This window comes from Gorilla gorilla, chromosome 10 (genome assembly GCF_029281585.2).
Source record: "Gorilla gorilla gorilla isolate KB3781 chromosome 10, NHGRI_mGorGor1-v2.1_pri, whole genome shotgun sequence".
NCBI classification, from domain to species: domain Eukaryota; kingdom Metazoa; phylum Chordata; class Mammalia; order Primates; family Hominidae; genus Gorilla; species Gorilla gorilla.
In genome coordinates, this window is record NC_073234.2 from 128,490,126 (window position 1) to 128,515,291 (window position 25,166).

A 25,166-nucleotide genomic window follows, 5' to 3' on the forward strand; every position below is an offset into this window, starting at 1 on the left:
GCCTCTCTGGCCCCCAGCCCCCACACCCCTCCAACTCCTCCAGATGCTTCTCCACCCTGCCACCACCTGTTCATGGTCTAAATCCCTGTACTGTCCCTCCCTGCAGGGCCCTGAGCACCCCAACCCCGGGAAGAAGTTCACCGCAAGAGGATTCCCTCGCCACTGCTATCTACCCAACAACGAGAAAGGCCGGAAGGTGGGTGCCCAGCCATGAGGGCATGGGAGATAGGCACAGGCAGGGGCTCCAGCAACCACTGGCCTGGGCCTGTGGTCCCCATCATTCCCAATCCCTACTCTCACATTCCTCCCAAAAGCAGCACCCGAACAGTAACGACCACAGCCACCTCCTTCACACATCTTATCTCCTTTCCCGAGCCACTGAGGTCAAGATCCTGACCCCATTTTATAGACAAAGACGCAAGGCTTCAGAAAGGGCAAGTCACTTGACTGTGGTCACAGAGAAACTAAGTGGCGGAGCTGGGATTTGAGCCCAGGCAGTCCAAGCTGTCACCACCACCCTACAGTTTGTCTGATTTGACTTTCTGCTTTTCAAGAGGACCAAGAAATCCAGATTTTCATGGGAAATCTCTAGGCTTTTGAATGTTAGTAACTAATTTACAAGTGGCTCTTTAATACAGTGTGGAGTCCAAACTAAATAGAGCAGAGAGCTGCCAGATGCTTTCTTCACCCCAGAAAAAAACAGGCAGGGCCGGGTGTGGTGGCTCATGCCTCTAATCCCAGCACTTTGGGAGGCTAAGGCAGGCAGATCACGAGATCAGGAGTTTGAGACCAGCCTGGCCAACATGGTGAAACCCCATCTCTACTAAAAATACAAAAATTATCCGGAGTGGTGGAGTGCGCCTGTAGTCCCAGCTACCTGGGAGGCTGAGGCAGGAGAATTGCTTGAACTCAGGAAGCAGAGGTTGCACTGAGTCGAGATCACCCCACTGCACTCCAGCCTGGGTGACAGAGCAAGACTCCATCACAAAAAAAAAAAAAAAAAGGCAGGCCAAGCACAGTGGCACACACCTGTAATCTCTGCACTTGGGGAGGCCAAGGTGGGAGGATCACTTGAGGCCAGGAGTTTGAGACCAATCTGGGCAACATAGTGAGACCCCTTCTCTCCAAAAAGTTTGTAATTTTAGCTGGGCCTGGTGGTGCCTACCTGTAGTCCCAGCTACTCGGGAGGCTGATGTGGGACGATTGTTGGAGCCCAGGAGTTTGAGGCTGCAGTGAGCTCTGGTTGCACTGCTGTACTCCAGCCTGGGCAACACAGCAAGACTCTGCCTCAAAAAAAAAAAAAAAGAAAAAAGAAAAAAAAGAAAAGGAAAGAAAAGAAAAGAAAAAACAAACATAAGTAACTTGGAAAGAGCTTTTACTGGAAGTTCAGGAAATACAAATGTAAAGGAAATGGCCAAGCCAGCAGTACGTAGTTGGTGCCAATGGACGAAGCCATAAGGTAGCCATGATGTGGCAGGGGAGGGAGGGAGGCTGAGGCTGGTGGGCTGGAGGCTGCCTGTGACCTCCTCCCGGCCCCACTGTGTCCCTGTCCCCCCAGGTGCTGCGGCTGCTCATCACGGCCTGGGAGAGAAGACTCATCTTCACTATCGGCACGTCCAACACCACGGGCGAGTCGGACACCGTGGTGTGGAACGAGATCCACCACAAGACCGAGTTTGGATCCAACCTCACGGGCCACGGCTACCCGGACGCTAGCTACCTAGACAACGTGCTGGCTGAGCTCACAGCCCAGGGCGTATCCGAGGCTGCAGCCAAGGCTTGAGGCCCAAGGCTGCCCACCTTCCCTCCTGCTTTGCCCCTGGTCCGGCAAATGCCTCCTTCGCCAGGTGTGTCCTGGTAGCCCAGGTTCAGGGCTGGGGAGGAGCCTGCGGAAGGGGCCGCAGCCATTCAGGGGACCTGCCTGGTGGCAGCTGGGATGAAGAGAGATGGCATGTCAGGCTGGCCCCGAATCATAGCTCCCTGAGAGGGCCAAGCAGAGAGTACTGGAAACCTCCCTACCAAAAAGACAGAGACCCGCCCCCTCACACACAAACACACATGTCCTGTTGAACTCATGCACGCACACCCACGTGCCTCTACTTGCCCCCAGGCTGGAAGAGAAGAGACAGAAAGACCCCATGACCCCCCCATGTGGATCCCCATCTGTGTCTCAGTTGCATCTGTACAGCCTTGTCTGCGAACTGGAGGATGTGGGGCAAGCCCTTGGCCTGCCAGGGCTCGGGGGGCAAGGAGGGACTCGGGAAACTCAGTGTACCCCAGATGCCTCACCCATTCTGTGTCATCACCCATGTCTGCCACCCACTGATTGGGCAATTGTGGGCCCATGGGGTGGAAGCCCCCAGATGACTGAGCAGTTCTACAAAAGAATGGCCAGCACGAGTGGGGACTAGAGGGTCCTGATTTTGTGTTTGTGCCTCTTCATCTCTCTGGACTCTGATCTCCTTCTCCCTTCCCATCTCCAGGCCTTCTGTCTGTCCCAGATAAAGGCGCTGTTCTCCCATCCTCCCTACCCCATCCTCTCCACCAAATCGCTCCCAATTTTGAGAGCCAAAGGCTGGCGCTTCTGACTTCAGGAGCGAGAGGAGGAGGCCTAGTTTGGGCCCATGTATTTTAAAGCAGAGTGGACAGCAGAGAGTCAATTTCCCTTTCGTTGGGAGTGGGCAGTGGGGTGGCTAATTGTCTTCGGCCAACCAGGGGCCTGTTGCCCAGGCAACTCACCAGCTCCGCCTCTGCTGATTGGCTGCCACGGTGGGAGTCAGCCAAGATTTAAAGGGATGCCAGCGATTGCTCTTTTCAAAACCTACCAGTCCCACTGTGGGTGGAGAAATAAATGGTCTTTCTCCTCCTCGCCTGGTCTTTTCCTGCCAAGAGAGGGGTGGGTGGCTCTGTTCCTGGGGGCTGCAGTCAGGCCCGTTGGGGAGTGATGGCTTGCAAGAGAATGACTTCAGGGTCCTTGCCTCGGGCTGGAAGGGATGGGGGCGGTGAAGCAGTGGCAGACCCTCCTAGTCCTAGTCTCCAAGAATGCAGAGGTGAAAGTGCCCTTCTCTTTCACAAGAGCACAAGGCAATGCACACATCTGCTCCCTGGCACAATGACAAGAAACAAGGAACTCGGGCGGAGAGCTGGGAGCCTCGAGGGAAATACGGAGGAGCTGGGAGACACTGTGATCAGCTCATCAGGATCTCAGAGCTTGTCAGGACCCTGTCCTTGGGGAGGAGGGTCAGGTTCTAACTAGGGAAAAACAGGGATGGACCCCAGCCTTAAATCAGCCTCTCTGCAACATGCCAGGACGCCCCTGTAGTTCTGGTGGATGCTGCGGCTTCGGGCAACCCCTGCTGGCCACCCTCGGGATAGCGCCGTGTCTTTCCTGGTCCACTTGATCCCCTGCCAGGTAGGCTTTGGTTTCTGTCCCACCCCCTAGTGACACAACACCGGAAACGAGTCCTTGGAGGCCCTTCCAGTTCTGCCAGTCACATGTTCCCAAACATTTGTACTCCGTGGTTCATTCTCAGACAAAACCTCAACCCAAACTCTGGCATATAAAATTGCAAGCCAGGCACTGACTCACACCTGTAATCCCAGCAACTAAGGAGGCCGAAGCGGGAGGCTCATTTGATGCCAGGAGCTTGAGACCAGCCTGGGCAACATAGTGAGACCCCCCCCCCAATCTCTACAAAAATTTAAAAATTAGCCAGGCGTGATGGCTTGCACCTGTAGTCGCAGCTGCTCTGGAGGCTAACATGGGAGGATCACTGAAGTCCAGAAGTTTGAGGGTGCATTGACCTATGATCATGCCACTGTACTGCAGCCTGGGCAACAGAGTGAGACCCCCAACTCTAAAAACAAAATAAAATAAAATTGCCCATTCCCCAGGCCTGTGGTCCTCAAAGCTGATACTCATCCAAATGACCTATGGGATCTGTTAAATAACCCTGATTCTTGCCCTCATATACCCTCAGATTCTGAGTCAGTAGCTGGCTGGGCCTCAGAAATCTGCATTTCTAGCAGACATTCTAGCGGGTGGTCTTTGGCCCACAGTCAGAGAAAGTCCTCCCTTGTTCTTGAACTACCTCATTGGAATCCATTTGAAAACCACACATCTAGACTTTCCCTCCTCTTTTTATACAGGGTAATCTGAGACCCAAAGAGAGATAAACAGCCTGGCCCAAGTCTCCCAGGCTCCAAGGGTCTGAGTTTGGCACACTGGACCCCCACCCAGCCTTGGTTCTTCCTGAGGGTACCTGATTCTGGAAGCTTGTGGTTGGAGTCCTAGGCCAAGGGCAGGGTACAGAAGAATCAGTGAGGTTATAGGGATTAGCAGACATGAAAACAGGAAGGGGTGAGCCCATTTAGTGCCTATCTGGGGCAACAACATCACATGGGCATCAGGAATTCAGGTCCAGCTGTATCCAGCAGCTCAGGGCCAGGCTGGCCTCCTTGGTATGGATAGAGGCCAGTTTGGTGAAGTAGAGACCCCAGTCTCAGTCAAATAAGTCAGGTTCCTTATCCTATCCACTCCAGTCTGAATCAAGCCAGAGGGCAAGTTTCACTCAGTGCAAGGCTGGCCCCTGCCAAAGGGCTTCCATGCCCTGAGTTCTGGACTCAAGGCACACAGGACTAGGCACGTCTCTGGGAGCCTCCAAACCACAGAATCAAAGAGGTCCAAGGAGACAGGAGACTCCCGGGGCAGGATGCGCTGAGGAGGGCTCCCTGGCTCCTTGCTCCTCCTTCCGGGCTAGCTCTGGCATTTCCTTAGGGGCCAAGGGGGCCCAGGGCCGCCTTCCCTCGCTCTTGCTGCTGGAACTCCTCGTGGGCACGATCCAGGTCTGCGAGCACCTCCAGCAGGCGGGCAGTTGCTGCTCTTTGCCGGGCCAGGACCTCAGGACAGGCCCCTAGGAGGGAGACAAGAGGCCACAGGGGCTCAGACAGTCCAGGGCAGGCTGCTGTAACCCGGACCCAATGGTTTCTCACGCGGAAGATGTGCCTTGTGCCCTGAGAACCCTAAAACCCTTGAGAATCCCCACACACAGCCCTGTGGCCTGATAATGGACTGGAAACAGGAGGACACAGGAGACAGTGGGGAAGTGCCTGCGAAGAAAAAGAGACCTCCTTAACCCCTTAGCTTCTTTTTTGGGGGGTGGAGGCAGAGTCTTGCTGTGTTGCCCAGGGTGCAGTGCAGTAGCATGATCTCAGCTCATTGCAACCTCCACCTCCTGGGTTCAAGCAATTCTCATGCCTCAGCCTCTCCAGTAGCTGGGATCACAGGTGTGCACCACCATGCCCGGCTAATTTTTAAATTTTTAGTAGAGACAGGGTTTCACCATGTTGGCCAAGCTGATCTCGAACTCCTGACCTCAAGTGATCCACCCACCTCGGCCTCCCAAAGTGCTGGGATTACAGGTGTGAGCCACTGCACCCAGCCTTTACCTTCTGTGGTACAGGAGCCCTTACCTGTGTCTGCCTCCAGAGTTGTATCCATGTTAGAATCCTCCAGTAATTTCAGCCTGGAAGGTGAGAGGGAGAAAGACAAGTCTGGTCCCTGATTCCCATTCCTGCTTCCTACCCCAGAAATTCTCTGAGAAATTAGTTTTCCTGAACCATCACCATCACCATCTACCATCATCATCATCATCATCTACACAGCAAACATTTCTAGAGTGCCAGATACTATTCTAAACCTTTTACATGTATTAACTCATTTAATTATCATGACAAACTCATATGAGGTAGGTATTTACTATTAGCTCCATTATACAGATGATCACTGAGACACAGAGAGGTTAGGTAACTTGCCTAAGGTCACACAGCATCAGCAGCATCATCATTATCACTTATTGAAAGCTAACTATCTGGCCAGGCACCTACAAAGTGCTCTACCTGTATTAGCTCATTTGATCCTCAGGACAACCCACGAGGTCGCCACCATTATTATCCCCCTTTTCCAGATGAGGAAACTGAAGTATAGAGAAGTTAAGCACCTTGTTTAAGATCACACAGCCTGGTTGGGTGCAGTGGCTCATGCCTGTAATCCCTGCACTTTGAGAGGGCAAAGTCGAGACAGGTGGATCACTTGAAGTCAGGAACTGGAGACTAGCCTGGCCAACATGGTGAAACCCCGTCTCTACCAAAAATACAAAAACTAGTCAGGCGTGGTGGCAAGTGCCTGTAATCCTGGCTATGTGGGAGGCTGAAGCAGGAGAATCGCTTGAACCCAGGAGACAGAGGTTGCAGTGAGCCAAGATCATGCCACTGCACTCCAGCCTGGGCAACAGAGCGAGACTGTGTCTAAGTAAATAAATAAATAAATTTTTTTTAAAAAGAGATCACACAGCTAGTAAGTGGCCAGGTCAGGATTTGAACCCAGACAGGTCAGCTTCAGAACCCACTCTATAATGAGTTGGGACAAATCTCTGTCACCAAATAACAGTGATAGTGATCCTCATGCCAGGAAGGGGAAGAGATCTATCTATCCAAGGTCATTTAGCAAGCGCAGGAGGCCAGGATTTTATGTGAATTGTGCCAGGGTCTCTGGAGCTCCAGGTATTAAAAGATCCCAAGACTCAGTTCTGCATAAGGGACCCCTCCCACTGAAGATGCTTCCCAAGCCCTGACTGTGTAGACACCCAGTCCCCACCCTGGGCCAGGCCCCCGGGGAATATCCACCAACGCACATGGAAAGAATGAATAAATGGACACAGCAAGGCCACGGTGGGGGGCTGGCCTGGCTGGTCATAGGAGGTGAAGTGGGATGGGTGGGGGCACCCACCTGAGCTGGTCCCGCCCCAGGAGCAGCTGCCGATACACTGTCTGGGCTTCAGCATCAGGATCCAGTGGGTCACTCCAGTCCCCCAGGGTGACAGCCGAGTGTGTACGGCTGCAGCCGGCGGCTGAGGGGACACAGCTTCATTCATCAGTAACTCCCTCTCCCCTTCCAGAAGCCTCCACAGCCAGGCATTCGCCAAGCCGTGCTCCTTCTTCCTCTGAAATCCCTCCTCAAACCTACTACTTCTAGGCCACACGCAGTGGCTCATGCCTGTAATCTCAGCACTTTTGGAGGCTGAGATGGGAGGATCACTTGAGCCCCAAGAGTTCAAGACCAGCCTGGGCAACATAGTGAGACCTCGTCTCTACAAATAATTTAAAAATTACCCTTGGGTCTGGAGCGGTGGCTCACGCCTGTAATCCCAGAATTTTGGGAGGCCAAGGTGGGTGGATCACCTGAGGTCAGGAGTTTCAGACCAGCCTGGCCAACTGGTGAAACCCCATCTCTACTAAAAATACAAAAATTAGCCAGGCGTGGTGGCTCACGCCTGTAATCTCAGCTACTTGGGAGGCTGAGGCAGGAGAATCGCTTGAACCTGGGAGGCACAGATTGCACTGAGCTAAGATTGCACCAGTGCATTCTAGCCTGGGCAAAAGGGTGAGACTCCATCTCACACACACACACAAAAATTAGCCTCACATGGTGGCACGTCTGTGGTCCCAGCTACTTGGGAGGCTGAGGTGAGAGGACTGCTTGAGCCCAGGAGTTTGAGGCTGCAGGGAGGTGTGATTGCACCACTGCACTCCAGCCTGGGCAACAGAGACTCTGTCTCAAAAACAAAAATAAAAAACCCACTACTTCCTTTGAATCTTACATCCTCCACTCTCATCCAGCCCCACTTCTGCTCCCCAGACTCTAGCAGTAGCCTCGCCTCTCCCGGTACTCCTCCCTCATTCTAGGCTCCAGTCACACAGACCCTTTTCCATCCGTCAGCCTACCTTGTCCCAACCTCTAGGCCTTTGCTCATGACACCTGCAACACTTCCTTACCCCCATCTCCCAGTTCTGTCTCCAATGTCGCTGCTTAACTTCTGCTCTACTCAGGTCACATTTAAGCAGCACCTCCTCCAGGAAGCCCTCCTTGAGTCCCCATCCTGAGGCTGGGTCAGAGGCATCCACTGGAATCTCAAACGTCTCATCTTGGCATTTATAACATTGTATTACATTGTTATACATTGTATATACATTGTTAATAACAATGTCATTTTATATATTTTTTATATATTTTATATATTATATATTATTTTATATAACAATGTTATTATTTACAATGTTATACATTGTAATACATTGTTATACATTGTATATACATTGTTAATAACAATGTCATTTTATATATTATTTTTTATATATTTTATATATTATATATTATTTTATATAATAACAATGTTATTATTTACAACGTTATACATTGTAATACATTGTTATACATTGTATATACATTGTTAATAACAATGTATAACATTGTATTAACAAAAGGCCGGGCACGGTGGCTCACGCCTGTAATCCCAACACTTTGGGAGACCGAGGAGGGCTTATCACCTGAGGTCAGGAGTTCGAGACCAGCCTGACCAACATGGTGAAACCCCGTCCCCACTAAAAATACAAAAATTAGCTGGGTGCAGTGGTACGCACCTATAAACCCAGCTACTCAGGAGGCTGAGGCAGGAGAATCGCTTGAACCCGGGAGGCAGAGGTTGCAGTGAGCCGAGGTTGTGCCACTGCACTCCAGCCTGGGCAATAGAGTGAGACTCAGTCTCAAAAAAAAAAAAATTATTGGGTTCTGCGCTCATCTTTCTTGAGAACAAGCTCATGATGTTTGAGCACCACTGGATGCTGGCACCTAGTGAGTACTTTAGAAATAACACGTCGCATGCGCCAAGCAGCGTCCTATGCTCTTTGTGTAAATCAAGTCATTTAATTATCACAACTCCATGAGATAGGCACTGTTATCAACCTCATTTCACAGTTGAGGAGACTGAGGCATAGAGAGGTTAAGTAACTTGCCCAAGGTTGCACAGCCAGCCCAGGCGGAAGTGGGACACCCGCTGATTGACGGGTGGGGAGGGCGGAGCCTGCAGTCCGCCCTGCCCCCTCACCTGAGCGCTCAGCCTGGAGGCAGCAGGTCCAGCGCGCGCTGCGGAAGACACCGGGGTGGCAGGCGGCCAGCTTGTTCGGGTTGGGCGCGCTGGCCTTGCGCAAGGCCGAGAGCCACTGGTTGAGCTCATTCACATTCTGCAGCGGGTGGGAGGCGATCAGGGGGCGGGTGGGAACAGAGGGACGCCCCCCGCTCCCCATCGCGGTGGGGTCTCACCTTGCACTGGAGGTAGGTGGTGTGCAGCGCCCCCGTGCCGTCCTGCGTCACCACCTGCATCACGTGGGGCAGTTGGAAGGCGCCCTCGTCTACGCGCTCCACGGCGCGGATGTGAGACACGGTGATGGAGTGGCGCATCTGGGGAAGAGGATTGTCGCTGCAGGATGGGCTGGGGGCTAGGGCCGGGGTGGGGACACCTTCCGTCTGGTTGTGTGCAGCAGGTGGAGTCAGTTCCCAGCGGCGGGACATTCAACCCTGTAAGTCTGTGCTCTGTGTGCTCGTCCATCCATCCATGTGAGCTGTTCCATGAGTCCTGCCCTATCCCCTTTTATTTTTTTAATTTTTATTTCTTTATTTTTTTAACAGAGTCTCGCTCTGCCGCCCCGGCTGGAGTGCAGTTGCACGATCTGGCCTCACTGCTACCTTGCCTCCCAGGTTCAAGCGATTCTCCTGCCTCAGTCTCCCAAGTAGCTGGGATTACAGGCGTGCACCACCGCTCCCGGCTAATTTTTGTATTTTTAGTAGAGACGGGGTTTCACTATGTTGGCCAGGCTGGTCTCGAACTCCTGGCCTCAAGGGATCTGCCCACCTCGGCCTCCCAAAGTGCTGGGATTACAGGCATGAGCCACCGTGCCCAGCCACCTCTCTAAGTGACAACTTCTCTGGGCATCCATTTCCTTGTTAATAATAACTACCACTTCTATGGTACTTGGGACGCGATTCCAAGCACTTTACATTGATCAACTTATTTAATTATCACAACAAACTTCTGGGGTTGGTTCTGTTATTCTCTCCAACCTGCAGATGAGAAAACTGAGGTGCAAGAGGATAGATGACGCTTCCAAGGTCACTCATTGGGTGGACCCAAAATTGGAACCCAGAGAACTGACCCCTAGAATCTCCATTCTTCTGATAAAATAGAAACAGTAAGCGTGGGCTCCCTTCTCAGCGTTAGCCGTCATCATCTACTGGTGTGCACACAGCTCCCCATTCGGGAGATTCCAGCACGTGTCTCGGGGCATTCTAGTCATGAACGCCAGCCCCACAAGGGCTGGATTTTCACCTGTCTTGTTCACTTCTGTATCTCCAGTGCCTAGGACACTGGCACATAATAGGCACTCAATAAATGTTTGCTGAATGAATGAACGAGTGAATGAATGCTTGGATGGATGTGCCTGAACATCTGCACACGTTCCTAGTGAACACATTCAACTTTATGAGTCTGTCTAGCATGTGTCTAGATCCTGGTGGGAGCATTGGAGAGCGGCTCAGCATCATCCCTGTCCTGTGTGCATCCACATCTGGAAGGCGTATCCCCGCCACCGCATGTGCACATTCTGAAGGATGCATGATAGTGCCTGTCCATGTCCTGTGCCCACACTGGCCTGAACTTGTGAGCAGAGCCTGTCCTGAGAGTTTGTCGTTGTTAAGTTGCTATGGCACCTTGGGGCCTTGCCCCACTGTGGGCCTCAGTTTCCCCCTGGGTACAAAGAGGCAGCACCCTGAAAAAGGCCACCCCTGGAAAGCCCTCCATAGTGGACTGGAACCCCACCTGCCACTCAGGACTCTTGGAGAAGGAGAGGGTCTCCCCGCTGAGCCAGACGTAGCGCTTCTTGAAGGCAAAGCGCGTGGCCAGGCCGGCAGGCTCCTCCTTGCGCTTCAGCAGATACCCTTCTCGAACAATGGCCGAGGGCGGGAACAGGGCCCTGGCTGGGACACCAGCTTCTAGGAGATGGGAGAAGAGAGACGGTGGACAGTGAGCCCTCCCTATCCAGGCTCACCTTGCTCCACTGGCATGCCCAGGGAGGACCTCAGTGGACGGGCATGGTTCTCTGCTCCCCTACAGGCAGGAGGATGAGCGCGATGACTTCAGACCACTCCCTCAATAGGGGATGCAATCATGGAGGCTGGGAGGAGGGGGAGGGCAGAGTAGCCCTTGAAGACCTCTCTCCAACCAGAGAAATCTGCAGACAGTATGCAGGCAGCCAGCAGGAGCAGCCACACCCTATGGGGTCCCATCCAGGCAATGTCCAGCATTTAACCATGCTCAGGGAGCCAGGACACAGCCCCGCCGCCCCATCCCAGCACTATAGGGACCCCACCATGCCACAGCCAGGTTCTACGTTCTGACAGGTTGCTTCAATGGGACTGGGATCCAACTAGGTTATGACCTGAGCCCCACATTATGGTATGGACTCAACCACAACTTTTCTACTACAAATCATCCTGTGATTCTGTTTCACTCCAAGTCAAAGCTAAAATTCTTCCCAAGGCCTATGAGGCCCCACAGGGTCTGGCCCCCTCACCTCTCTGGCCTTGCCTCTTTGCCTCCCCACTGCCCCCAGTTCACTCTTCTTCACGGGTGTCCTCAGTGCTGCTCTGTGTCCTACCTCAGGGCCCTTGCACGTGCTGTGCCCTGCCTGGCACACTCTTCCCCGGGATCCTCAAGGCTCTCTAACTTTTCCCTTTCAGATCTCTGTTCTTTCCTCCTTTTTTTTTTTTTTTTTTTCCTTCTTAGCACTTACAGCTCTCTAACATACCACATAACTTGCTTATTTATCTTGCTAATGGCCTGTGGCCCCCAACAAAATAAAACCTCTGTGAGATCAGATTTTCTCTGCCTTGTTCACTGCTGCATCCCCAGCACCTAGAACTGTGCCTATTATTTAGTAAGCGCTTAATACATGTTTGTCAATGGCATGCACACCATGCCACGATCCTGCCTATAGCCACATCCCCACACTGGCTGGGGATGGGCCTGGAGGACAGCACCTGAGCTCTGTTCATCTCTGGGGCCTAGCACAGTAAGTGTCAGGAAATGTTAGTTGACTGACCCACAGATTCACATTCTTAGTGCTGAGGAGCTGGTGGGGGAAAGGGGAAGTCCCTGAGTGGTGTCTCAACTGGGTTGAGAAGCCAGATGTGGCCGGACCACAGGAACTCACCTTCATCCCCATCCACATCCACCAGCCGGTCCAGGAAGTCTCTCACACGTGAGACACACTGCAGCAGGAAGGGGTGCAGGGGGGCCATCCACAGTTCCTTGCCTTGGCCCAGCTGCTGGCCCAGGTTTCCGATGCTCTGCACAGCCTGGAGCAAAGAAGCGAGGGATGCCGGGGCCAAGGTCACAGCAGAGGGTAGGGCCCCTCCTGGCTCCCAAATCAGTGCTCAATAAAAGAAGACTCATATTGCCGGGCACAGTGGCTCACACCTGTAATCCCAGCACTACTTTGGGAGGCCAAAGTAAGCGGATCACTTGAGGTCAGGAGCTTGTGACCAGCCTGGCCAACATGGTGATACCTCATCTCTACTAAAAATGCAAAAATTAGCTGGTCGTGGTTGCTCACACCTGTACATCCAGCTACTCCAGAAGCTGAGGTGGGAAGATCACTTGAACCGAGGAGGCAGAGGTTGCAGTAAGCCAAGATCGTGCCACTGCACTCCAGCCTGGGTGACAGAGCAAGACTCGTCTCAAGGAAAAAAATAAATCAATAAGAAGACTCAACACCTTCCTTGGGTGATGTCTGTTTCCTCTTCCTCTTTTAGGAATCTGCACCCCCCACTAACCTTATTCTGTTCCCTCCCGAGCCCAGACCCTCCCCAAGAACTGCTCAGTCCTACCATGCATACTCTCACGCAGAATCTCAAGTTGTTGCCCTTTGCAAATGATGATCTAATTCATACTAAGGTGTGAATGACTGCTAGCCTGTTTTCCACTTTCCTTCTGGAAGGATTGGGTTTTCATTCCCAAAGGGGAAATTGGAGTGCATGATGACTGCCATCACCCTTGGGATGGAATGCTAATGGTGGTGTTTCAGACTTGGGTTTGTTCGGGCATTCTTTGGGTCTTCTGTGGGTCTGGCCTCCCAGCTCTGCTCCTACCATGCTTTTTTCCCTGGCTAAAGTACCCAGGATGGGGGAAACCCATGGCTGGCACCTTGGCAAGCAACAGCAGTGAGCGGCTAGTCTGGGGGTCCGCGTGTTGGTCCCGAAGGTCAAACAGCTTTGGGGTAAGGATGGCAGGCGCGAAGAATCGCAAGAAGAGAAATCCACTGATGGCCAGGTACTTCACATCCTGCTGGGAGGAGCAGAAGGTAAGAGGAGCCCCCCAAACCCCCTTCCCAGCTGCGTAAACTGAGGCAGCAAGGACTAGAAATTCGTGGTGCAAAGAGAAGTGGGATGGGGAATTGACCAGGAAGCCACACTGGCTGGCCGAGGAAGTTTTTCCTCTCTGGGCCTCAGTTTTCTCACCTGGAAAATGGAATAACAAAACCTATCCTACAAAAGCAGATTTGGCCAAATGTCCTCAGAGTTGGCTTTGTGCCAAGCACTATGCCAAGAGCACAGCCCTAAGAGGGAGGAACTATCATGATTCCCATTTTACAGATAAGGAAGCAGAAGCTCAGAGACATCAAGCGATTTGCCCAGGGTCACACAGCTAATGAGTGGCAAAGTCAGGATTCAAACCCAGACCTGTGATTTATGATAATAACAGCAGCAGGACGGATACCTCTCTATACACTTGCTTATTTAATACTCAACCCAGGAAGGATCACATCTCCATTTTACAGAGGAGGCAACTGAGGCCCAGCGAGGGAAAGTCCCTTGCCTAAGGCTGCACAGCCATAAGCGGCAGAGCCAGGAGTTGGACTTAGGCAGGATTTGATTATTTTTCTTTTTTCTTTTTTTTTTTTTTTTTTGAGGCAGAGTCCTGCTCTGTTGCTCAGGCTGGAGTGCAGTGGCACGATCTCTGCTTACTGCAACCTCCACCTCCCAGTTTCAAGTGATTCTAGTGCCTCAGCCTCCCAAGTAGCTGGGATTACAGGCATACGCCACCACACCTGGCCAGTTTTTGTTTTGTTTTTTTAGGTTTTTTTTTTTTTTTTTTTTTGGTAGAGATGGGGTTTTACCATGTTGGCCAGGCTGGTCTTGAACTCCTAATCTCAAGTGATCCAGCCACCTCGGCCTCCCAAAGTCCTAGGATTACAGGCATGAGCCACCTCGCCCAGCCAAGGATTTGAACTCTGTTCTTCACCACACTCTCCTGCCATTCAACACCAGCTACCAAGGAGCCCTCAGTAAGTATTAGAAACCAAGCCTGAACTATCACATTTAGTCCTCAAACAACTCCATGTGGGTAGGTAAGTGCTATTATCCCATTTTTTCAGATGAGGAAACTGAGGCTCAGTAGTGAACCCAGTCTGATGGGCTCCAGAGTCCATCCTGTGTGCACCTCCCCACCTCCAACCTCTGCCCTCTACAAACTGTAGAGTATGGTTCCCCTCCATGTGAATCCGGGGCCTGGCCCATCTAAAGGTAAGGCTGGTTCCCCAGCACCAGCAGAGGTGACTCAGGGAAGGGTGCCCCTCCATCCTGGGTGCATCTTGCTCCCCCCAAACCAGCTCCCCACCCACCTCTCACACTTGCCAGGCTATATTTAGCCTGAGAGTCTGCGCCTGTGTTTATTCAGAGGTTGTAGTCACACATGAAACAATGACCTCCCCGGGGCGTGTGCCACCTTCCTGGGGCATCTTGGCCTTGACAGTGACCCCTGCAGGAGCTGGGTACCTAGAACTGCCCAGAGGGAGCATCTTCCCTCCATCTGAAGCCCTGAACTGTCCCCAAGGCCACCACTACCCCACTGCCATCTGTAGTCCAGGATAATTTCAGTCTTCACATCAGCTCATTTGTTTCCTCCTTTTTGAAGGCAAAGAACCAGTGTCAGTGCAGCAGAGAAAGGCACTTCCCTGGGTTCCCCAGGCCTGAGAAAGTCCCTGCTCCAGGCCCACCTTGGGGGCTGAAAACTAGAGGACACTTGGGTGTCACTGATAATGGCTCACCATACGAGGTCTAGGCTGTCTGGGGAGCTGGCCTCCTCCCTTTCTTCCCTGTTCCCTGCCACAGCTGTGCCCCACTTAACACCTCTGCTGGCAGCCCAGGTGAGAGCCCAGCAAGGTGAGGTGTAAGCCAAGCTACATCCCAGTGTCAAGGCCCAGAGCTTACTCCTCAGCTGGGGAAGAGGGGGAGGAGGGGAGAGACCCCACCTGGGAGTCTAGAAAACCCTTGGCCAAGTGTTTTGCCTCTCTGGGCCTCAGTTTCCCCATCTGTAAACAGGAAGTGGAGAGAGATGTGGCATAAATCAAAAGCTCTCAAATGAGGCTGTAGGAAGTGGGTTACGACATTGCCAAAATGTAACAGGTCTTAGATCTTTCTGCAAAGTGAATCCTGGTCTGATACATCAGCACTACGTAAGAGTTCATCTCACCTGATGTTATCTGCAAGTGAGGACAATGACAGCCACCTCGGGAGGTGTGCTGAGCATTCAACCAGGGGGTCCCAAACTGGCCAGTCCAACCACAAATGTTTTGTAATGCATGACCCAAAGTGTTTTTGTGTGTTTGGTTTTCAGGTGAATTCATGCTGACATTTTTAAAATAAGAGATCAGGCCGGGCACGGTGGTTCACGCCTGTAGTCCCAGCACTTTGGGAGGCTGAGGCAAGGGGACTGCTTGAGGCCGGGAGTTCGAGACCCTCTGGGCAACACAGTGAGACCCTGTCTCTAGAAAAATAAATAATTAGCTGGGTGTGGTGGTGCACCCCTCTAGTCCCAGCAACTCGGGAGGCTGAGGTGGGAAGATCACTCAAGCCTGGGATAGAGGCTGCAGTGAGCTATGATTGTGCCACTGCACTCCAGCCTGAGCAACAGAGCAAGACCCCGTCTCAAAAGTTAGTAATAAATAAATAAATAAATAAATAAATAAATAAATAAATAACCTCACATAAAATCCAGAATCTCTAAAGATCTGGCAGTACTGGGCTTCCATTCCTATATGGCAGTGATCCCCTGGAGCTGCCCCCTTTAGACAAGCTCTGGGGGCTTCAGTTGGCCACAGTCTTCGTGACTCCCTACCACCCCACGCGCTGCCTACTTTGTTCTTGCGCCTCATCTGCCTGAAACTCACAGCATCTGAGTTTTCAACTTTTCTATCCATGTTGGTATAGCACTACACCTGCAGGGATTCATTTTTAGACTTTATTCTGGGTGTTTCTGAGCACTTACTGTATGCCAGATCTGCGTTCTTCTCTCTTACTTCCTCTCTCTCTCTCTATTTTACATCTGGAATTTTAAGAAGCACTTACTTTGTGCCAGACTCTATTATTTGCTGGTTATGAGCACAGACTCAGGAGCCAGCCTGCCTGGGTGAGTGCCAGTCCCAATATCACTCCTTTCTACCTGTGTGACTTAAGCTCTCTGGGCCTCAGTTTCCTCCTCCGTAAAATGGGAATAATCCTGGTATCCACCTCACAGGCTGCGTGTGATGATTAGATAGGGTAATAAGTACATAAATCACCTAAAACAAGATATGGACCATGGTCAGGCTACATAGAGTGTTAGCTGCCATTATTATATTTATTATTGTTATTTATTTGTTTATTTTGAGGCAGAGTCTATCTCTGTCACCCAGTCTGGAGTGCAGTGGTGCAATCTCGGCTCACTGCAACCTCTGTCTCCTGGCTTCAAGCGATTCTCCTGACTCAGCCTCCGGAGTAGCTGGGATTACAGGTGTGAGCCACCATGACCAGTTAATTTTTGTATTTTTAGTAGAGACAGGGTTTCATCATGTTGGTCAGGCTGGTCTCGAACTCCTGACTTCACTTGAAAGTGATCCACCCTCCTCGGCCTCCCAAAGTGCTGGGATTACAGGCATGAGCCACTGCGCGCGGCCTATTTTTATTATTACTATCATTCTTGGGACCCAGACCCTGCCAGGAACGCTGTCCCCACTTCTGCCAGGACAGAATGCTCTAGTGCCGGCAGCCTGGGTTCTGGTCACAGTTCTGTCCTGACTCCTCCGAGTGACCCCGGACAAGCTCCGGCCTGTCCCCAGCCTCAGCCTCCCATCCCGGCGCACCTGGTGCTCTGCCTGGGGGAAGCGCTCCTCCACGCGCCGGTGCAGCTGCTTGAAGGCGAGGCGCATGGCGGGCGGGCAGCGCCCCACGGAGCCCACGATGGCGTCCACGATGGGCCCCAGGTAGCCCGTCAGCAGCCCCAGGCTGGTCTCCCGCATCTGCTCCTCCGAGAGTGCGCCTTTGAAGGAGATCCTCCTGGAGGGGCCGGGGGAGCAGCTCAGCCTCGGGGCACAACATCTGCCTGCTCCAAATCCTCCCAACCGGCCCCGCTGAGCTCAGAGAGGACTCATCTTCCCTCCACGTCTGCAGCCTCCTTCCTGCCCCTTCCCACCGGGTTTCTTGCTGTTGCTTAAACACGATGAGCTCATTCCCATCCTGCAGCCTTTGCACTGGCTCATCTCCGTGCCCAGAACACTCTCCCGTTAAATGTTAAATCTCCGCAACACTCCCTTCCTCACCGCCTGCAAGTCTTTGCTTAGATGTCCCCTCCCCTGAGAGGCTGCCCCTGTCCTCACCCTCTGGAATATTGCAGGCCTCTCCCCTCCCTCGTTTTTTCCATTCCCTGGTCCCATTCAATAACCTTTTTCCAACCAGGCACGATGGCTCATGCCTGTAATCCCAGCACTCTGGGAGGCCGAGGGGGCAGGTCACTTGAGACCAGGAGTTCAAGACCAGCCTGGCCAACATGGTGAAACTCCATCTCCACCAAAAATACAAAAATTAGCCCAGCATGGTGGTGCACACCTATAATCTCAGCTACTTGGGATGCTGAGGCAGGAGAATCGCTTCAACATGGGAAGTGGAGGTTGCAGTGAGTCGAGATCGCGCCACTGCACTCCAGCCTGGGTGACAGAGCGAGACTCCATCTCAAAAAATAAATAAATAAATAAATAAATAAATAAACCTTCTTCCTCCAGTTGCTCATTATCTGTCTCCCCCTAGAATAGGGACTTGGGACTATTTGTTCCCTACTGTACTGTCAGTGTTCAGCCCAGAGCCTGGCACTCAATCATTGTTTTGTTTTGTGGATGCTAGAACAGCACATTTCCATCTGCAATTGTTGTGTTCCTTTCTTTCTTTACAGATTGAGGGTCTGTCTTGCCCACACCTAGAGTGACAGCTGAGGGTTCTCAGCCCCACTGTGTCCTGGACCCAACGTGCTGAGCCCTGGACTTGTCTCTGGCAGGGTCTCTTTTAATCCTAACAGCAACTTGATGGGGTAAGTAGCCTTACTTGTTCCCATTTAACAGATAAGAAAACTGAGGCTCAGAGAGGTTACTGGGGAGATGCCACAGCTGAGAATAGAACTCAGGACTGCCAACGCCACAGCCTGCCTGCAACCCTGCCCTGTCCAGGTCCCTAGATGCCCCTGTCCCCATGGGTGCCCACTGAGTTTCCTCCATCATTATCAAGTGTGCTAGGAAAAGCCCTCGACTTGGAGTCTCACAGATGGACTGTGCCCTTCTGCTCAGGGCCTGGGATCAAATCCTTGCTCTGTAACTTCCTGGCTGTGTGACCTTAGGCAAGTGACCTTCCCTCTCTGAGGCTCAGTTGCATCATCAGTAAGAGGGGGTCATGATGCCTGCCTCTAAGGTAGTCAGAAGGTGTGGACAGCACAAGGAAAGATCCTCTCCTGTCTCTGCCACGGTCCCCAGTGGATACCCCAGCAACCATTTTCCACAGCTCCAAGCTTGTGGGTTAGACAGGAGAAGGTTCTGGAGAGAAAGGAGGAGGAGCCCACGGAGGGGTGGAATGACCCCCAGCCACTGCTCTGCTTCCTCCCAATCTCATTGAGCTCTCCACAATCTCCCTTGCAGGCAGGCCCACTCAGGGACCGCCAACACCACAGTAATAAAAATTGCTAATGTTGGGGACCCCCAGCAGCACAGCAGTAAATATCACTAATATCGGGGAGCCCCAGCAGCACAGTAATAAAGATCACTAATGCTTGTGGAGCACATGCATGACTCAGTTAACAAAGCAGAGGTCATGAGCCCCACGTTTCAGGTGATAATATTCTCACCAGCTGGATAAGGGACATTTTAGAAGTAGTGTGTGCATTAAGTAGAAGAACACTGGATCAATATTTTAGGTTTTTTAACTTTAAAAAATCTGATTATGCCAGGCATGGTTGTTCACGCCTGTAATCCCAGCATTTCGGGAGACCAAGGCAGGAGGATTGCTTGAGCCCAGGAGTTTGAGACCAGCCTGGGCAATGTGGCAAAACCCTGTCTCTGCTAAAAATGTAAAAACTTAGCTGGGCATGGTGGTGTGCGCCTATAGTCCCAGCTACTCAGGAGGCTGAGGTGGAAAAATTACCTGAGCCCAGGAAGTTGACGCTGCAGTGAGCCGTGGTCACACCACTGCACCCCAGCCTGGGTGACAGAGTAAAACCCTGTCTCAAAAAAAAAAAAAGAAAAAAAAGAAAAGAAACAACTTAACCACTGAGGAACAGAAGTTTTGGCAACTTTGTCCACCAGTAGTGGCAAAGCTAAGATTTGAACCCAGGGAGCGTAGCATCAGAGTCCTGACCATAACCCCTATACTACACAGCCTGATGGTTTCAGAGCTTGTGTGTAAGGCTTTCAGCTCAGCCACCGAGCTCCTGAGCAGCTGTAGCCCCAGGGTGGGTGGCAGTCAGCATGAACCCAGCCCCCAGACAAGGCTCCGGGTAGCCAAAGGGGCCTGTCGGAAGGTCAGGGTCCTCAGGCTTTGCTCACCGGGTGCGGCCCAGGTCCATCTTGCAGGGATCCAGCTCCATGTACTTCTTCTCCTCAAAGACGCGGCTAATCACAGGCTTCAGGACCTCGTGCAGGTAGGGCATGCCCACGAGCTGGGGGCAGGGGGGCACCACACGGGGTGGGGCTGAGGGCGAGGCCGGGGCATGCCCATGAGCTGGGAGCAGGGGGGACCATGCAGGAAGAGGTTCAGAGAGAGGCCAAGGCTGGGGTAGGGGACACATCCAGGTGCAACTCAGGGCAAGGCCGGGCACCAGCCGCCAGCACTGCAGCTCGGCTGCTCAGTGCTGTCTGCAGCCAGCTAAGTGAGGGAGCCAGGTAGGCACTGGGAAGGAGGTACCCGAGGAAGCTGCACCCGTTCCCCCAGGCCTTCACCTACTCACCTTCATAAACTGTTCCATCGACTTGGATGCCAGGGAGTTAGAACGGAAGAGGGTGTTGGGGTCCACTGGGAGGACAGGAGGAAGTGTTTGCTGGGATTTAGGGAGCTGAACCCAGCTCACCCCACTCACCCAAGGTGGGAGTCATGATTCTTCCAGCCCCAAGAATCAGGAAGACCCAAAACATCAACCCCATTCACAGTACAGAGGCCTGGAGTGGTTAAGTGAATTGCCTGAGGTCACACAGCTCACAAGTAGCAAAACCAGGGCCTGAACCTGCAATTGGGCTCCCAACTGTCTGGAGGTGCACAGCACAGGGACCCACAGAAAAAGGAGCCCTTTTTCCCTCCGCCTGAGGCCTCCCCATTCCTCCCCCAGGACCCTCCTGCAAGCCCACCATTGAGGGCGGTGATGTCGGGGGTTGTGCGGGCAACTCACTGGTCCGAGCCACCTCACGCCGGGTGAGATAGTCCAGAAAGCGCCCAGCCAGTCCCCGGCCAAGAAAGAGTTTCACCAGCTTGGTGGCAAGGTCCTGGCGGCAGTCCCCCAAGGTCAGCTCTTCCAGCAAAGCCAAGGGGCTAGCAGTGTCCTCCTGGGTGGGGGCGGGAGACAAAGATGACCGCGGCCCCTGGGACCCCAAAGCAGATGGGCCTAGATAGGGCTCCGTGAGGCAGGGGGAGGCCAGGATCCAGACCCCCGGCACCCCCCTGATAGCATTGCTTGCCTGACGCACCCACCTCTGCTGGCCCCTGCACAGACTCCATGAGCAGCTCCATGAGAGGCTGGTAGCACTGGGAGGGCAGGACGCGGTCCTCAATCAGGCGTACCTTCACTCGCAGGGCACCCAGGTTCCCCCTGTCCAGGATCAGATCATAATAAAATGAAAGATCTGGCCGAACACAATGGCTCACGCCTGTAATCCCAGCATTTTGGGAGGCCAAGGTGGGCAGATCACTTGAGGTCAGCAGTTTGTGACCAGCCTGACCAACATGGTGAAGCCCCATCTCTACTAAAAATACAAAAATTAGCCGGGCATGATGACACACGCCTGTAGTCCCAGCTACTCAGGAGGCTGAGGCAGGAGAATTGCTTGAACCTGGCAGGCAGAGGTTAAGATTGTGCCGCTGCACTCCAGCCTGCGTGACAGAGTGATACTCTGTCTAAAAAAAAAAAAAGAAAGAAAAGAAAATGAAAGATGCCCTTATGGAAGAGCACAAGTGCACATGGGCAGGTGTGGAGAGCCAAGAGAGGCCAATGGGAACACATGGGAGGAGGGCGGGTGTTTGCAAAACAAGACAGGTGTAGGCAGGTATAGACAAGTGTGGACAGGTATGAACAGGGGTAGGCAGCTGTGAACAGGCGTAAATAGGAATGTATACAAACAACATAAACAGGCAGGTGTGGCCAGAGTGGATAGATGTGGCCGGTGTACACAAATATGTACAGGATGTGTGGACAAGTGTAGATGATTGTTGACAGTGTGAACAAGCATGGACAGGTGTGTATAGGTGCGGCCAGTATAAACAGGTGTGAAATGATATTGATGGGTATAAACAGGACAGGCAAGTGGAGATGGTATAAACCAGTGTGTTCAAGAATGAACAGTATGGACAGGTGTGGAAGGACCCAAAGTTCTAAATATACATCAAGTGTGAACCAACATGTTTGCACATGAACAGGTGAACGGGTGTAAAGTGAACTTATGTGGACTTATGTAAACACCTTGAGAGACATTCCATAGACAGTTGTTAAATGGATGAATGCATGAAGTGGCATAGTGATAATGTGTGGGCTGGCATGGGCTCTGCCCGCAAGCTGTGGATGCTGCCCGGCATGGCTCCAGCCTGGCCCCCTCCCTCTGCACCCACATTTACCCAGAATCCTCCTCGGCTCTGGGAAAGGGCAGGAGGCGGAACCAGCCGTTAGGTGGCTTCTGCTGGAGGGTCTTTGGAGAGAACTCCACCTTTTGAGAGAGACACACAGACCCTCAGCCGGGCCCTGGCCTGCCCTGTCCTGCCTGGCTCAGGTCTCACCTAGCCCTGGAAGAACAGACTGCCCACCCACAGAGGGGCAGAATGGCCTGCCAGGGGACCCCTCCTTCTCTCCTACAAGTCCCAAATTATTAGCTCCTGCCAGGACACTGAGGGCTTCTGAGGGCCTACCAGGGACACTTAATTTACAGTTGAGGAGACTGAGGCTCAGCGATGTGGAGTGATTTGCCCAAGGTCACACAGCTGCTAGAGATAGCATGTCTGGACTGAGTGTATTTTCAGCTCTGTTTAGGGACATAAATTTCATCTATCAAAAGGCATAAGGACAGCCCTGGAGGGACCCAAGCCCCACCCTCTCTCTCTTTTTAAATAACTTTATAGAGAAGTAATTCACATCCTAAACAGTTCACCTTTTAAAAGTGTACAATTCAATGATTTTTAGTATATTCACAGAGTTACCGCAATTAGTTGTGCCGCCAATTCCAGAACGTTGTCTATGAGCCCTAAAGAGCCTGCACTCATTACCAGTCACTTCGTGCCCCCCAGCCCCTGGCAACCACTAATCTATTTTCTGTGTCGGTAGATTTGCCTATTCTAGACATTTCATATAAATGGAATCAAACGTGTTTTGCAGGGGCTGGCTTTTTCCACTTAGTGTAATGGTTCATCCATGTGCCAGTACGGTTAAGTCCTGACTCATAACGTATAAGGAAATCAAATGTACCATGAGCTAATTACTATAAACGAGAATGAAGGCTGGGTGGGTAGCTCATGCCTGTAATCCCAGCACTTTGGGAGGATGAGGCGGGCAGATCACTTGAGGTCAGGAGTTCAAGACCAGCCTGACCAACATGATGAAACCCTGTCTCTATTAAAAATACAAAAATTACTCAGATGTAGTGGTGTGCACCTGTAACCCTAGCTACTTGGGAGACTGAGGCAAAATAATTGCTTGAACCCAGGAGGTGGAGGTTGCAGTGAGCTGAGTTCATGCCACTGCACTCCAGCCTGGGCAATAGAGAGAGATTCCTTCTAAAAAATAAAAATAAAAAAATAAACAAGAGTTAAGTTCCTACAGCATACAGTAGGTCATTTTGCTTAAGGCTGCAGTTTCCAAGAACCTATGGATGACATTAAATGAGGACTTACTGTACTTCATTCCTTTTTATGGCTGAATAATATTCCATTGTATCGATAGACCACATTTTGTTTATCTATAATGGACACTTGAGTTTTTTCCATTTTGGGCTGTTATGACTAATGCTGCTATGAACAGTAATGTCAGAGTTTTTGTGTGAACATAAGTTTTCATTTCTTTGGGGTATGTACCTAAGAGTGAAATTGCTAGGTCATAGAGTAACTCTATCTTTAACTATTTGAGAAACTGCCAGGCTGTCTCCAAAGACAGGGAAACCAAGAGAAAGAACCTGAGCCCAGGACTTCCAGGAGTAGGAGTTAAGGGCGTAGGTCTGGAGTCAAAGAGATCTGAACTCAAATCCTGGCTCTGCCCTTTCTTAGCCATATGACCTTGAAAAAGCCACTTAGCCTCTCTGAGCCTCAATGTCCCCATCTGTAAAATGCGGATAGCAACAGTCCCAGCCTCATAGGGTCGCCATGAAGGTTAAGTAATGAGGCTCTGTGGGAGGGACACTCAGCACAGGGCCAGCACATAGTCATCTGTCATGCTGTCATCCCAGAATGAGAATCTGGGCCCATCCTGTGATCTTGGATAGGTTCCTGTACCTTTGACAGCCTCACTTTCCTCACCTGTACAACAGAGCAATGAAACTGCAACACTCAGGCCTAACCAGGGGAACCTGATGAGGCAGCTGTACATCCACCCTTCTGAGAGCCAGGAGGCTCAGCCCGTCTCATCTTTCTTCCCCCTTGGAGGCACTGAGGAGCCATGGAGGGAGTTGTAGGGAATGAGGCTCACCATGCCCAAGAAGTCGTTCTTGCCCACCATGTCCCAGTCCCAGAGCTCCACCCGCAGTGGGGACGGGGCACCTGGCATCTCCCGCAGCTCCAGCACTTCATCCCAGTGTGGGAAGCGAGTCTTCTTGATGGTCTGAGGGCGAAGGAAGTGGTCTGTGAGTGGGAGAGCTGATGGAGACTCCTGCCCCACCACCAAATGCCCCACTCCTTCCTGGTTTCATTCCCCACCACTCACTGAGGTCTCCAAGCTCTGGCTGCCCCAAAACACACGTGCAAATGGGTCAGATGTGCCAGAGATGTCTCTGGGAGCCAGGTCTCTGGGAACAGATGGGGAAAGGAGTGAGGAAACACGGCACCCAAGTTGGGCCTTGGAAAGGCTGTTAAGAGTAGATCATTCCAATGTCGCTGGTTTCCAAGGCAACAAACTATTCCATGTAGGGGTCCAGCTAGGAACACCCCTAACCGTGACCGTCCAAACCCAGTATCTTCCTGTCACCACCCTATGGGGAGGCACTTGTATATCCCTATTTTTCAGATGAGGAAACTGAGGCACCAAAAGGTCATATCCTACATCACAAAGCCCAGCAAGTAGAAGTGCAGCGGGGAGGGGGAAAAGAGAGCCTCAGATTCTCTGGAGGCCCCAGATGGGAAACTTGATGCAAAGGTTCAAAGCCTGGCTTTGCACTCATTGGCTAGCGGACACTAGGGAAAGTCACTTCCCCTCTCTAAGTCTTCATTTCCTCACCTGGAAAACGGGAGTAATAACAGACCAACCTCATAGAGCCGAGGGTTAGATTGGATGATGTGTGTAAAGGGCCAAGCATAGCACCTGGCAGATGATGGGTGCTTGGTTCATTTATTCATTCAACAAACACCCATGTCCACACCTTGTCTAGGACCCAAGAGAAGGCATGAGGCAGGGACTCCTTGCCGTTGGTTGCCATGACAACCCAAAAGTCTTACTCCAGGCAGCTTCCCCATCCCTCCTTCTTGACGTTCCCCAAACCCAGGAACACACCACCACCCCACCCCCACACCAGGGGCTGCTTCCTTC

The 25,166-nt window shown here is 52.0% G+C and overlaps 2 protein-coding genes across 16 annotated transcripts in view; one reads left to right on the forward strand and one right to left on the reverse strand.

The window, feature by feature from the left end:
- DTX1 (deltex E3 ubiquitin ligase 1) overlaps nucleotides 1-2,866 on the forward strand; it is a 41,363-nt gene extending 38,497 nt beyond the window's left edge. Inside the window, exons 9-10 of the mRNA XM_031000822.3 lie at nucleotides 107-196; nucleotides 1,559-2,866. Of these exons, the coding sequence (XP_030856682.1) occupies nucleotides 107-196; nucleotides 1,559-1,783 (315 nt within the window). The 3' untranslated portion in view covers nucleotides 1,784-2,866. The remainder of the gene's footprint in view (nucleotides 1-106; nucleotides 197-1,558) is intronic.
- RASAL1 (RAS protein activator like 1) overlaps nucleotides 2,855-25,166 on the reverse strand; it is a 38,444-nt gene continuing 16,132 nt past the window's right edge. For 5 of the 15 annotated variants that reach the window (XM_055359167.2, XM_063694372.1, XM_019039214.4 and 2 more), the window contains 16 exons: nucleotides 24,348-24,429; nucleotides 24,114-24,245; nucleotides 22,061-22,149; nucleotides 20,924-21,041; nucleotides 20,625-20,778; nucleotides 20,190-20,254; nucleotides 19,789-19,901; nucleotides 17,071-17,263; nucleotides 13,095-13,232; nucleotides 12,103-12,247; nucleotides 10,710-10,882; nucleotides 9,158-9,295; nucleotides 8,943-9,078; nucleotides 6,788-6,908; nucleotides 5,473-5,525; nucleotides 2,855-4,913 (listed from right to left, as the gene is read on the reverse strand). In XM_055359167.2, the coding sequence (XP_055215142.1) occupies nucleotides 4,774-4,913; nucleotides 5,473-5,525; nucleotides 6,788-6,908; nucleotides 8,943-9,078; nucleotides 9,158-9,295; nucleotides 10,710-10,882; nucleotides 12,103-12,247; nucleotides 13,095-13,232; nucleotides 17,071-17,263; nucleotides 19,789-19,901; nucleotides 20,190-20,254; nucleotides 20,625-20,778; nucleotides 20,924-21,041; nucleotides 22,061-22,149; nucleotides 24,114-24,245; nucleotides 24,348-24,429 (1,990 nt within the window). In that variant the 3' untranslated portion in view covers nucleotides 2,855-4,773. Of the gene's footprint in view, nucleotides 4,914-5,472; nucleotides 5,526-6,787; nucleotides 6,909-7,833; nucleotides 7,983-8,942; nucleotides 9,079-9,157; nucleotides 9,296-10,709; nucleotides 10,883-12,102; nucleotides 12,248-13,094; nucleotides 13,236-17,070; nucleotides 17,264-19,788; nucleotides 19,902-20,189; nucleotides 20,255-20,624; nucleotides 20,779-20,923; nucleotides 21,042-22,060; nucleotides 22,150-24,113; nucleotides 24,246-24,347; nucleotides 24,430-25,166 lie in introns of all 15 variants that reach the window. The other 10 variants (XM_055359165.2, XM_063694370.1, XM_055359171.2 and 7 more) reach the window with 4 other exon arrangements.